Raw genomic sequence first — 14,083 nt, forward strand, 5'->3', positions numbered from 1 at the left:
AGCATTTTTTTCCCATATCACATCCAGTTTAAGGTCCATGTACACTGAGTGAACCATGGGAGCATGACCGACCGCTACGGATAGCAAAAAATCCGCTAGTAATTGAAGCCTCCCTCAAAAGGTTTGTAATTGTCTGAAGGTGCCACAAGATGGCAGTAAAGCACTACTTCTGTCTAAATGAAACTCTTCAACTCACTTCAACACTGTATTGTTATGGTTGAATATAGTTTTTCAACGAATAACGTAGGCTAGGTTCCACAAAAAAAAAAAACAAAAAAAAAAAAAATCTGCCAATGTCCTAGTAAATTGATACAAGCTGAATATCAAGGATATGGAATAAATGCACAAATGGCTTTCCATATTTGTACACGTGTTGTGACGCACCTTCGCAAACGGGGGGCTGGCTCCAGTCGCCCTGCACGCCGCAGACGCTCTGCGTGGCTCTGGGCACTGCCACGTATCCCGCCTGGCACAAGTAAACGGCGACCGATCCCGGCAAGGTGGACGAGAACTGAACCTCGGCGTGCTTCACCTGCGCGGGCGGCCCGCAGCCCACCTCTGGAATATCAACAACAATGTAGCTTTTATTAGCATGTTAGCATTGACTCATCACATTTTTTTCAAGAAAGAAGTTTTAACAACAAAGACGTAACCCTACAAAAGCCGCTCAGGTATACATTTATTTTAGAAAAGTCATAATAATTACAAGAATAATTTCGTATTTTAGGAAAAACTGTTTTTAAGGTCGTATTTTTTTAGAAAACACTTGTATTATTTCAAGAAAAAAGTTTTTATCAGGGGAAAAAGTCGTAATCCTACAATAATATTTTTTGCACTTCATATTGTTTTTTAAAAAAGGTTGCATTGTTTGAGGTCCTGGGGGTTGTAGGACGGCTCCTTCCTAACTCAAAACGAAAAAAAAGAGAAACTATTCACCACAGAAAGAGTAGAAAAAACCTTTTTTCCAGTGAGGAGGAAACTTCCTGATTCATGTTCGAATTGTCACTTGTCACTAGGCAGAATTCATAGGGCTCAATGCCAACAGCTGTATGGGTCAATATAATTTTTTAAATTGTATTTATTTATTTTTTTATACAAGGCAGTCACCCCCACTGGTCTGTTTGAATGACAAACCACAGGCAGATTTTAGTTTTTTTGTTTTTGTTTTAACACATAATTTACCGATTCAATCACTGCTCTCTATTAAACATAAAATAAAATAGACAGTATAATGTGAGGTTGGGCCACCAGGACATTGTAATGGCAACAGTGGCACATTGAGGCTAAAGTGAGCTCCGTGTCAGCGCTCATGTGTCCTGGGCTTCGACTTGAAATAGCTTTGACTCGCTTCTATATCGGAACATACTGCTTGCTACAGGGCAGCAACCAATGCTAAGATTAGCTTCACATGAACACAGCCAGGCTCATCGGACCACCAGCCGCTGGATTAGAAGTGGAATATTACCAGAATATTGTCCTATTATGGGGTCGAGGGGATGTAATACTATAAGACTTAAATCAAAGTTTAACGAGAAAAAACTATATCTAAACTTTTTTTTTTTTATTCTGAGTATTATGAGAATCTCGTATTTTTTACGAAAACGTTTGGGATACAAAACCGTAATCCAATGAGAGCAATGTATTTTTGGGCAAAAAAAAAAATACAATCTTAATAATGCAAGAATGACGAAAATAAAAATTTGGAAAAAGTAAAATTTTTGACAGGAAAAAAGTCAGAATATTAAAGGTCATAACATTATGAGGAAATTAATGTATTTTTTAAAGAAAGAAAATGCAAACATTTGGATAATAAAGCCAAATTTTTATGAGAAAAATTCCGCCATTTTCTCAATTCAGATGTACTGTTTTTCATTTGGGAAAAAACTTGGAATATTATGAGAATATTGTATTTTTTTTAAAGAAGAAAGTTGCAATATTATCATAATCAAGTCGTATATTTATGAGAAAAAAAATCCATGTTGCAAGAATAACAATGTTTTTTGAGACAAAATATTGTAAAAAAATCTCTTATGCTAACAATATTGCTTTTTTTCGAGGAAAAAAGGGAGTATTTTTTGTCGTACTTTTTAACAAAAGTTTGGGAATAAACAAATTGCAATCTTATGAGAATTTAGTATTTTTTTCCTGAAAAACAAATAGTAATACTAAAATAAAAAAAGCTTGTTTTTAAAAAAGCTTGTTTTTTTTGCCAGGAAATCATTTTTTGGTGAGGGGGTCGGGGGGGGGGGGGGTTGTCATAATATTATGAGAATAAAGTTGTATTTTTTTCATACATTTGGGGGGAATTTTACAAAAATGCTGTATACGTCTTTGAAAAAAAAATATATTTGAATACAAATGATTTTTTGCTGACCTGCGTGAGGATACGTGGTGGCAGTGTTGACCTCACAGTGTCTGCCAGTGAACGAGTCGGTACACTCACACTTGTACTTCCCGATGTAGTGGAAGCACGTTCCTCCGTTCACACACGGACTGGATGCACACGGATCAGGCTTCCCTAAATGACAGTTTTTTGTATTTAGTTTTTTTTGTGAATTCATTCAAAATCAACAAAATAAATGTACAAAAAAGTGAAGCGCTGTAAATACATTCTTCACAGAACTTCACTTTTTCCACATTTTGTTGTTACAGCCTTATTCCAAAATGCATTAAAAATCAAAATGTTCCCCTCAACATTTTACACTCAACACCCCATAACGACAATCCATCCATCCATCCATCCATTTTCTACCGCTTATCCGAGGTCGGGTCGCGGGGGCAGTAGCTTTAGGACGCCACTGCCCCCAGCTCTTCCGGGGCGATCCCGAGGCGTTCCCAAGCTGACTAAACTCTGACACCGGTCGTACAGGGGGTTCGGTACTCCATACTCCCGAAGCACCCCCACAGGACTCGCCAAGGGACACGGTCGATCGCCTTCTTCAAGTCCACAAAACACATGTAGACTGGTTGGGCGAACTCCCATGCACCCGCGAGTACACTGCCGAGGGTGTAGAGCTGGTCCACTGTTCCACGGCCAGGACGAAAACCACACTGCTCCTCCTGAATCTGAGATTCGACTTCCCGACGGACCCTCCTCTCAATTCGTGATGAGCACAGAAGTCCAATAACAGAACACCGCTCGGGTTCTAATCGGGGGGCGGGGGGAACGTTCCTCCCAATCACACCCTTCCGGGTCTCACTGTCATTGCCCACATGAGCATTGAAGCCCCAGCAGAACGATTGCGTCCCCAGCAGGAGCGCTCTCCAGCACCCCTTCCAAGGACTCCAAAAAGGGTGGGTACTCTGAACTGCTGTTTGGTACATTGGCACAAACAACAGTCAGGACCCGTCCCCCCACCCGAAGGCGGCTACCCTCTCGTCCACCGGGGTGAACCCCAACGTACAGGCGCTGAGCCGGGGGGCAATAAGTATACACACACCAGCTCGGGCTCCTTCCCTGCCAGAGAGGTGACATTCCACGTCGCTAGAGCCAGCTTCTGTCACCGGGGATCGGATCGGCAAGTTCCCTGCCTTCGGCCACCGCCCAGCTCGCACTGTACCCGACCCCTATGGCCCCTCCCATAACAACAATGTGAAAAAAAATACGGGGAGATTTTTGCAAATGTATTGAAGATTTAAAAAAATTAAAAAGTGTGTGAAGGCCCACTCACCCACTTCACAGTGTTTCCCGGTGAACCTGTAAGGACACACACATTTGTAGTTGCCCGCTTCCTCCTTGCACGAGCCTCCGTTGCGACACGGACCGGATGCGCACGTGTTGAGTCGCACTGCAACGACACGTGTGGAAAGCCATTTGAGCATTAGCTAGAGTTTAGCTTAGCGTAGCATCGACAGCGTGCTAAAACAAGTCTTTAAACAAGCGTCTTATGTCATCTGGACTCTACTCACTATGTACTGTGTGTGTGTATGTGTGTGTGTATATATATATATATATATATATATATATATATGAATGTATATATGTATATATATATATGAATGAACAGGTTATCTTAGCTTAGGTTAGCTTACTTTAGCTTAGTGTAGTGACAGTATCTTAAAACAAGTTGCGGTCTTAGCATGGGGAAGGAAGCCTTTTCCGTTCAGTTGTCCACTGCATAGTACCAAATATAAGGACATGCTTAGCTTAGCTTAGCATAGGAACAATGTGTTTGAAAAATGTTTGTTTGAGCATTTCGTCAATATCCTCCATATCTAGCTTAATAAAGTACGGTACGCTGTTTGTTCTCACTTGTGTCATTAGTAGTATCATCTGCTCCATGCTCCTTGCGAGTGTTTTTATTTTGTATTTGCGAGTTTGGATGCTTGTTCATCAGGCTCCCTGGTCCTAGTTACCTTTCTCGCAGTGCTTGCCCCAGTGTCCATGGGCGCACTGGCACGTGTATCCTCCGTCGCGCTCGTAGCAGTAGCCGCCGTTGAGACACGGGGTGGAGTCGCAGACCGATCGGGGCTGTACTGAAAAACACAAAGCGACACTTGACTGTGTTCCTTCCGTCACGTTTACTTTTCAAAGACTATTACAGCAGCCCCACTAGGGCTGTATTCTGTATTCTATTTGATTAAACTGCCGCCTGGGCACTAACACGAGTAGAAGTACGTTTCTAAACGTCTTAGTGACCATGGTTAAGCTCTTACCATAAGGGTAAAAGTCCCGCTGGTCCAGTTCTGCGGCGCTGGTCTGACACGTGCACAGATACGTGCCCCCGTACTCCAAACACGGACCCCCGTCGGGACACGGACGACTGTGGCTGCACGGCGTCTGCGTCACCTCTGAACACAAACCACAAGTAAACACAAAGATTTTTAAGCAATCGTATTCACGGCTTTTTACAGTACACAGGTGTTGCGCGCCTTCATTGTAGTACCAAGTGGTGCCACACAACATGCCAGACAGCGCTGAGCTCTACTGGAAGAGATGCAGCGTAATTAATAGCGAGAGCAAGAGGCAGAGAAGTATGTGATCCTGCTCTCTGTGTGATAATATAGCAGTTGTTTGAAGGTTCGTAATTACCGTAACATCCATGCTCATTTCCGTTAATCCGTGTATGGTGTTTTACATTGCATGCTAGCCTTAAACTGCAGAATTTTGTTTTGGTTGAACATTTTGGTGTTTGTATACAACGTTTAATTCTCGTTTGTTTCATGGGTTAGTTTTAAAGGGCTTATAAACGATAAATAGGGGTTGACTGTAATAATAAAAGTCCAGATTTACCAAACTGGCAGTAGAGTCCCGTGTAGGAGGCGGGACATTGGCACGTCCCGTTGCTGTCCACGCAGACGCCGCCATTCTGGCACAGACATTCCTCTGAGCGCACACACACATACACACACACACACACACACACACACACACACACACGGACGGCAAAAGTTAGCGATTGCTTTTGGGTGCTGATCCAAACGTAAACAAAAGGCAGGCCGCAGGACTGGAATGGAGAATGAATGGCGACCATGTGTCGCGGATACCGAGCGCCTTTCATCTTGTTATTGATTAGCTGTCATGTGACTTATTATTGTGTGAATGCTGAAGAGCATTCACACAATTCACACACGTGTTATTCTGCACCCAAAAAAAACCAAACAAAAAAACGTATTATTTTGGCCATTTTTGTTTTTACATTCTAGTGGTTCCATGTTTTTGAACTGACTTAAACCATTCCAACTTCCCACTTCAGGACATCCAGAAAAATTCTACATTTTGCCATCAAAATAATCCCATTGAAATGAGAGATAGAAACATGTTCCAAATTTAACTCATCCTTCCACATTTCACAACGTATTCAACTGATTCCAAAACAGCACATTCAGGACTTCTTGTGAACTATTTTACCATTCCAACAAATCCCACATTTTCCATTTCGCATGACAGCATTCCGAGCTTAATCCAGACATTTGTCATATTAACCTCCTCCTTCCACATTTCTTCACCCATTCAAACTGTTTAGTTTATGATTAAAAATACAATTTCCCAAATTAAGAGATATTTTCCACATTTCCCTTTTTCTACCACATTTCTTGACTGTTTCAAACCATTCCAAATTCCAAATGTTCAACTCATTCAGGACTCATTCTTGAAAACTATTTATGACATGTCCCAAATTTTCACAGTAAAATTCCCAAATGAAGCCATATATTTTACATATCGACCTCCTCCTTCCACATTTCTTGACCAATGCCAACCATTCCAACTCCAAGTCTCATTTCTTACATTTAAACAATTCAATGAATTCCACCGCATTTCAGTGCAGCCTCAGCATTCACACGCAATTTCTACTGAAATTGCATTCTCGAGTTATTACTACCAGTCACCCCAGGGCCAAAAGATGTTGTTTACCCTCCGTGTCCTAATTTGAGCGCCTAATTTGAGCGTCGAGGCGGAGGAAGCGGCCGTATCACGCAAAACAAAAATGCCTGGCCTTTGAAGTTTAATTCCTCTCGTGATACGGAGCCGATGTGGCGAGGACCCTGGGGCCGATTAGCGGATGCTTCATTAGCACAATATGCTCTTTCATTGGCTACCTTTGAAGCCATGAGGCACTCTCCGGTGTCCCGCTTGTTTTTTTTTTTTTTCTTTTCTTTTTTTCCACTCGCCGTTCCAAGCAAAGCTTTGGGAAAGATTTAAAAGACGCTCAGTTGAACTCAGGGGTGACTAGCTGCATGCTGTTTGCTGGAGCTCCGACGCTATTAAAGAGCTTTGCCACGGCGGGACATGAAATGCTGCTGCGTTTCGTGGTTTTTTTTTCGCCACCACGAATCAACACGGAAACACTTGATGATATTCCCCACGTTTTTTTTATTTTTTTTTTATATTATATTAAGAAGTTTTCGACAGTCAAGGGGTCAAGGTTAGGGTAGAAGTTCGAGGTCACAGCACGGTCAAATACGTCAAATACCCAAAACCTTAACATCGCCGCATTTATCTTACCTTGAATATTTTGCCACAGCACAAACGCGCCACAATGAAACATCTATTTGCGACAAACCACATCGTGTCATACCTTAAATGAAAGGACACAATGAGGCTTTTTCAGGTCACTAAATATTCTGTCAATGGCTTGATTTGATGACTTAATAACTAGGTATACTTTCTAATTTTATGAGAATCTTTTTTAGCGAAAATAAGTTTTTTGTTTTTTTTTAAGTCAACCCAGTGAGGATAAGCGCTATAGAGAATGGATGGATAGTACAACTTTTTTTCAAAATAAAAATAAAAAATGATATGAAACCGTACTTGTTGAAAAAAAAAAAAAAAAAGTTTTATTCTTGAAAAAAATATTTATTCTTGTAATAATTTCTGATGGCATCCGTCTGTCTCGGGAGATAATGTAGTCTGCATCTGGGTCAGTGGGTCATATACAACTTTATTTAAAAAAAAGTTTTTTAAATACTACGTCATTTAAAAAAATACAACGTGTAACTTGATACTCTTAAAAAAATATAAATCTGGTAATACATCTTTGCTCTCATAACACTACGTCTTATTGTCTAACAACTCTATTAAAGATTTGCTCCTGTAATGTTATTCCTTTAAAAAAAATAAAAACAAAAAATGCAACTTTGGTGCCTGGCCGCGTTCCAGAGGAGCAAGTAAGTAGCCACATATTTCTGTGGTGGGAAGCAATGAGCTGAATACCTCAGAGTGCGGCATCCCCTCATAAAGAAACATTTGGGCGTCTAGACAAAGCGCTTCCTCTTTTGTTGGTAAACTAATAAAAAATGCTCCATAAAACAAATATTTACAGGAACTGAAATTGCCCCAGGTTAGAATGAGTGAAGAACAAACGCGAATAGTAATATTGTCTTGTAGAATGATGCCTTAAAAAAACTTTAAACGCCTTTATTCTTGTAATATTATACCGTTTTAGTCTAAAAATACCACTTGATTCTTGAAAAACATATTCCCGTTATATTACAGCTTTTCCCCTACAATCAATACAACTTCATTATTGAAAAAACAGGACTATATTTTTGCAATATAGTGAATTTTCGCCACAAATAAACTTTTATCCTTGAAAACCTTATTCTGTAAAATATGATTATTCTCATGAATTTATTCAAGTAAAATACAAAGTCTTTATACTTAAAAAAGTGTCTTTTTTTTCTTGAAAAATTATAACTCAAGTCTTAAAAAATAATATTTAATTTTTTCCCTAAAATATATTTAAAAAATACAAAATTAATCTCTAAAATATGACTCTTTAATGAAAGAAATTGCCTTTTTTCATGCCATAAACAATGCCTTTTTAGCCATACAAATTCGCAAAAAAACAACATCGTTATTCTCTCAATACTGCATCTTTTATCTCGAAAGACTAAATCTGTATTCTAGAAAATTTGACACCTCATGACTAATACTACAAAATAATTGTCTTTATCCTGGTAAGAGCATGTCTTCTTATTCTAGAAAAATAACACATCTTTATTCCCATAAGGGGCAATCTTTTTTCTCGGAAAAAAGATTATTTTATTCTAGAAAAAATAATTTTCATAATGGTGCATCTTTTTTTCTTGAAATAATACAACATTATTCTCGAAAAAATAGTCTGTCTTTATTCTCATAAAAGTCTTTTTTCGGAAAAAAATACAACTTTATTGTAGACTAATATCACTTTATTATTGTACTATTACGCATTTATTCTGGAAAAATTGACTTACTGTGTTTTGGTGCTTAGCATGTTGTCCTGGCCGTGTTTGTTCCAGAGGAGCAAGTAGCTGCATATTTCCACGGTATCCCCTCATAAAAAACGTTTGGGCGTCTCGACAAAGCACTTCCTCTTTTGTTGGTAAACTCATAAAAGAGCGCTCCATAAAACAAATATTTACAGGAACATCAAGCGGCCCGCCTAACCCCCAGGTTCGATTAAAACGCGTCTGCTTTGATAATTCCAACAATACATCAACATGCAACCTCTTCCGAGGCAAGCATCCAAATTCCTGCGACGGGAGCTACCGGTCCGGACGCAGGCAAACTTACCTTGGCACGTGTCGCCGTAGTAACCCGGCGCACATGAGCACCGGCGCACTCCGGTGCCGCCGTCCGGTTGGCAGATTCTGTTTTTGTCGCAGTTACTGTGTTGGCACGGGCCTGTGGACGAAAAAACAAAAGTGACGACAAAAACAAAACACTAAGCAAACGCGTCAGCTAAAGTTGTCTTGGAGCGCACCTGTTTGGTTTTTGGACTCGGTCGAATTGAGCTGAAACTCCATCAGCTCTGTGGACAAAAAAAAAAATACGGACAAATTCAAATGTGCTATATCCATCCATCCCTTTTCCGTACCGCTTATCCTCACTAGGCTTGCGGACATGTTGTATAGAATATATATATATATGGTTGAGGAGCGTTCAAACATGTTATTCTGCACACAAAAAATACACTTCATTATTATTATTATTATTATTCTGCCCACGTTTTTGTGTTTCCATATTTCTCAACCTTTTCTAACCATTTTTCAACATGACTAAAAGTTCTACTTTTCCCACAAATCAAGATTTTACACCCAAAGAGAATCCCATTGGGGGCTTTCCCACCGCAGGAACCTTTTCAGGAACCTCTCTTGCTACCATGGTAGCTTGAGTTCGGCCCTGTGTGCCCACCGCGAAAAAATACCAGGGTACGGCAGGTTCCCCTTGGATTTATTTCGCTCCTCCTGCCGGATAGGGTCTTCCTGGAGCTACCAGGAACTCTTTGAGGGGGCGGGCTGTGCTGGCGAACGTTGATTGGTTGACAGACCTCTGTAGGCGTTGACTTTTTCATTCGCAGAGCCGCCATGATGCAGCGTTACGCAAGGCTCGAAATAGGAGGGTTAAAATACATTGAAGAGCAAAACTTCGAATCACCGATCGAGCGGCGGGCGGCGGTGCCGGACCTCGCGGCGACGAGAAATCTGCCGGTGGCCCGGTGCCAAGGTCCGCTGCTGGCCGACTCGGTTCCGCTAAGGAGCGGAGGTCCGACCCCACCTACTGGATCTAAAAACTGCTGGTATTTTATTTCAAGCTTTCAAGTGTCACATGCTGCTTGGCCATGCGGGCACGGAGGCAAAGTTCATCCCTGCACATTGAGGGGAGACGAACTACGAACCTTCCTACCTACCTATTCAGCTACCTACTGTACCTACCTACTTATTTACCTACCTGCCTACCTACCTACCCATCAACCAACATCTCTATCAACTACCTACCTAATGTTTTTTTTTTCTCCAAATAAAAATATTTGCTCAATGAAAAATACAATTTTCTTTTCAAAAACATGCCTTTATTCTTGTAGTATTTGGCCTTTATGTAAAACAAATATGCATGTATACTTATACAGCTTTACTCTCATAGTTCACATTTTTTCTTGAAAAAAAATCCAACTCTTGTCAAAAAAATATTGCTTTCATGCTTGTAACATTACTTTCATCCTAAAAAAGTACAACTTTACTCTTGTAATATTTCACTTTCTTTCCTCCCAAAAATGCCAACTGTTATTCTACAAAAATACAACCTTGGTCTTGTAATTGATGCCTTTTTACCTGAGAAAAATGTAATTTTATTCTTGCAAAAATACAGCTTTATCCTAGCTTTATCTTTTATGCTTTTTTCTTTATGCTTGAAATTCGACTCATTTTTTCAGTATGCCCTCGTCTGACGACACAATGACCAAAAGGCTTTTTTTTTTTTTTTTAATTTGACCTGAATTTCACCTGACTCGCAGACGACTCCTGTGAACGGAGCGGGGCAAAGGCAGCTGAAGTTGCTGCCATGATTGACGCACTGGCCGCCGTTCAAGCAGGGCTGCGAGTCGCACTTGTCGATGTCTGCAGCATCACACAACACAAACACACACTTATTATTGAAATTAAAAAATAAAAATAACACTGCTCGGAAGTACAGTGAGCCCCCGCTACATCATCTAAGAACAATGCTAATTTCCATTAGCCCGTCTATGGGGTTTAACATTACATGCTAGCATGAAGCTAACAGACTTTCGTTGGAAAATATATGAAAAATTTGACAGTTTGGTTGAACATTTTGGTGTTTAAATATACAATGTTTAATTTTGTTTTACATGCTCTGTTTGTATCTGTTGCTGCGCTGTGTTTATTAGAGTAAATAGTCGTTAGTTGAAGGTTTATAATTACAGTAAGATCGATGCTAATTTTCTTTAGACCGTCAAAGGTGTTTCCCATTTTGTGTGAGCTAGATAACTTTGTTTGACGAAATGATATGGTTTAGTTGAACATTTTTGTGTTGAAATATAAAATGTAACTGTCTTTGGTTTTATGTGTCAGTTTTACAGTAAACTTCAACGGGATTTGACAAATCTTCCTCTAATATGGAGCGCTAGGAGCTTCTTATGTCCTCAAAGTGATGTTACACGAGTTATAGTCTCTCTTTTTTTGACAGTGACGGAGTAAAAACAGGCACAAAAGAGTACTTTTTAAAAAATAATTTTTTTTATAAGTTTAAGCAGGTTTTAGTAAGTTTGAATGTGTTTTAACAAGTTGTGGGAATGGTAAAGCGCCCCAAATATTTTTTTTTTACCTATCAAGGGTGGTTCTGGAACATATCCTAAGCAATAATCAGGGGGTAACTTTACTTACAGTTCAGTTGTATTTAACGTTTTAGGCCAATACAGTTTTATTTAATCTTTAAAAACGTTGAGTTTTTAAACTTTTATTATATAAATGGGATGAAGCATGACAAAGCTGTGTCCCACCTGTTTGGCAAAGCTCGCCAGTGTACCCTGGCGGGCACACGCAGGTGAAATTGTCGGCGGTCTGCACGCACAGCGCGCCGTTGAGGCACGGCCCGTCCCTGCACTCATCCACATCTGCAACGGAATGTTACATCCATATTTCAATATTTACTCAGCCGATTGATATATCCGCCACGCGGCTCCCCTCGTGCTGCAAGTATGCGCCGCTGGCCGTCAAATAAAGTCTCACAAGAGGTCGGATACGTCTTCGCACCGCCCGGCTGTGGGAATGTTCATGAAAACAACACAGAATCTATTCTTTCTTTCTTTCTTTCTTTCTATCTATGTCTATCTATCTATCTGTCTATCGCATTTCTTATTATTTATTTTTTCCTCTTATACAGCTCTTGAAAAAAATTAGAGACCACTGCAAAACTATCTGTTTTGCTGATTTCGCTTTTTAAAGTTCTATGTTTCGGTAAAATTCTTATTATTTTTGTAATTTAAAATCATTTTTAAAATATTTTGATTTATGTAATTCATATTTTGCACATAAGCGATGCTCGTACCTGTTTCACACAGAGACCCGGTGTATCCAGGCGGACACTGACACCTGAAACTGTTGATGTGGTCTTGACACGTTCCTCCGTTCTGGCAGGGGAACGAAGCGCACTCATCCACATCTGCAACGAAAAGTAGAAGGCTTTTACAGACAGCGTGAAATGGGCTAATAAAGGTGCACAAATTCGATGTCGGTATGTGAAAGGTACGTATACGGAATGGGCCGACTCACCAAATTGCTGCAATGTCAAAGAAAACATATAATCGGCGGAAAAATGCCGGCTTTTACAGACAGTGTGAAAGGTGCACAATTTGGGGCAAATCCAAATTCAGTGTCTTATGTGTGTGCAAGGTACGTAATCAGAATAGGCCGACTCGCTAATTTACAACACCAATTCCAATGAATTTGGGATGTTGTGTTAAACATAAATAAAAACAGAATACAATGATTTGCAAATCACGTTCAACCTATATTTAATTGAATACACTACAAAGACAAGATATGTAATGTTCAAACTGATAAACCTGATTGCTTTTAGCAAAAAAATCATTAACTTAGAATTTTATGGCTGCAACACATTCCAAAAAAGCTGGGACAGGTGGCAAAAAAGGCTGAGAAAGTTGAGGAATTCTCATCAAACCTGTTTGGAACATCCCACAGGTGAACAGGCTCATTGGGAGCAGGTGGGTGCCATGATTGGGTATAAAAGGAGCTTCCCTGAATTGCTCAGTCATTCACAAGCAAAGATGGGGCGAGGTTCACCTCCTTGTGAACAAGTGTGTGAGAAAATAGTCGAACAGTTTAAGGACAATGTTCCTCAATGTACAATTGCAAGGGATTTAGGGATTTCATCATCTACGGTCCATAATATCCTCAAAAGGTTCAGAGAATCTGGAGAAATCACTGCATGTAAGCAGCAAGGCCGAAAACCAACATTGAATGCCCGTGACCTTCGATCCCTCGGGCGGCACTGCATCAAAAACCGACATCAATGTGTATAGGATATCACCACATGGGCTCAGGAACACTTCAGAAAACCAATGTCAGTAAATACAGTTCGGCGCTACATCCGGAAGTGCAACTTGAAACTTTACTATGCAAAGCAAAAGCCATTTATCAACAAGACCCAGAAACGCCGCCGACTTCTCTGGGCCAGCTGAAGCTGTACAACAAGCAAGAATGGGAAAGAATTCCACCGACAAAGCTTCATCAATTAGTGTCCTCAGTTCCCAAACGTTTATTGAATGTTGTTAAAAGAAAAGGTGATGTAACACAGTGGTAAACATGAGCCTGTCCCAGCTTTTTTGGAACGTCTTGCAGTCATAAAATTCTAAGTTAATGATTATTTGCTAAAAACAATGAAGTTTATCAGTTTGAACATTAAATAACTTGTCTTTGTAGTGTATTCAATTAAATATAGGTCGAACATGATTTGCAAATCATTGTATTCTGTTTTTATTTATGTTTAACACAATGTCCCAACTTCATTGGAATTGGGGTTGTACTTACTTACAATCCGTGTCAATGTTGTTTACACAGAACAGCAACGGCAGAAAAATACCAGTTTTTACAGATGGAGTGAAAGGGGATTATGAAGGAGTCCAATTTGGGGCGGATTCAAAATTCGGCGTACGGCATGAAAAGTACTCACTACGAAATGAGAAGTCTGCTTTGAAAGTTAGCTAAATTGCTCTGTAGGTAGGTAGCAAGTGAGGAAGACAGATGAGTTGCTAGGAAAGTGGCTAATTAGGTAGGTGGGAATGTATAGGTAGGTAACTTGGAACACTAGGTAGGTAGGTAGGTAGGTAGGTAGGCAGGTAAA

General features: G+C 40.1%; 1 protein-coding gene across 2 annotated transcripts in view; it reads right to left on the reverse strand.

The window, feature by feature from the left end:
- Positions 1-14,083, reverse strand: part of sned1 (sushi, nidogen and EGF-like domains 1) — a 41,226-nt gene that overhangs the window by 14,068 nt on the left and 13,075 nt on the right. The window contains exons 7-17 of one of the 2 annotated variants that reach the window (XM_061683061.1): positions 12,269-12,382; positions 11,721-11,834; positions 10,705-10,818; positions 9,186-9,233; positions 8,996-9,106; positions 5,234-5,326; positions 4,657-4,791; positions 4,357-4,476; positions 3,672-3,788; positions 2,375-2,518; positions 385-558 (exon numbers count right to left, since the gene is read on the reverse strand). In XM_061683061.1, coding sequence (XP_061539045.1) covers positions 385-558; positions 2,375-2,518; positions 3,672-3,788; positions 4,357-4,476; positions 4,657-4,791; positions 5,234-5,326; positions 8,996-9,106; positions 9,186-9,233; positions 10,705-10,818; positions 11,721-11,834; positions 12,269-12,382 — 1,284 coding nt within the window. The remainder of the gene's footprint in view (positions 1-384; positions 559-2,374; positions 2,519-3,671; positions 3,789-4,356; positions 4,477-4,656; positions 4,792-5,233; positions 5,327-8,995; positions 9,107-9,185; positions 9,234-10,704; positions 10,819-11,720; positions 11,835-12,268; positions 12,383-14,083) is intronic. The other variant, XM_061683062.1, reaches the window with a different exon arrangement.

This window comes from Phycodurus eques, chromosome 8, assembly GCF_024500275.1.
Source record: "Phycodurus eques isolate BA_2022a chromosome 8, UOR_Pequ_1.1, whole genome shotgun sequence".
In the NCBI taxonomy this organism is placed as follows: domain Eukaryota; kingdom Metazoa; phylum Chordata; class Actinopteri; order Syngnathiformes; family Syngnathidae; genus Phycodurus; species Phycodurus eques.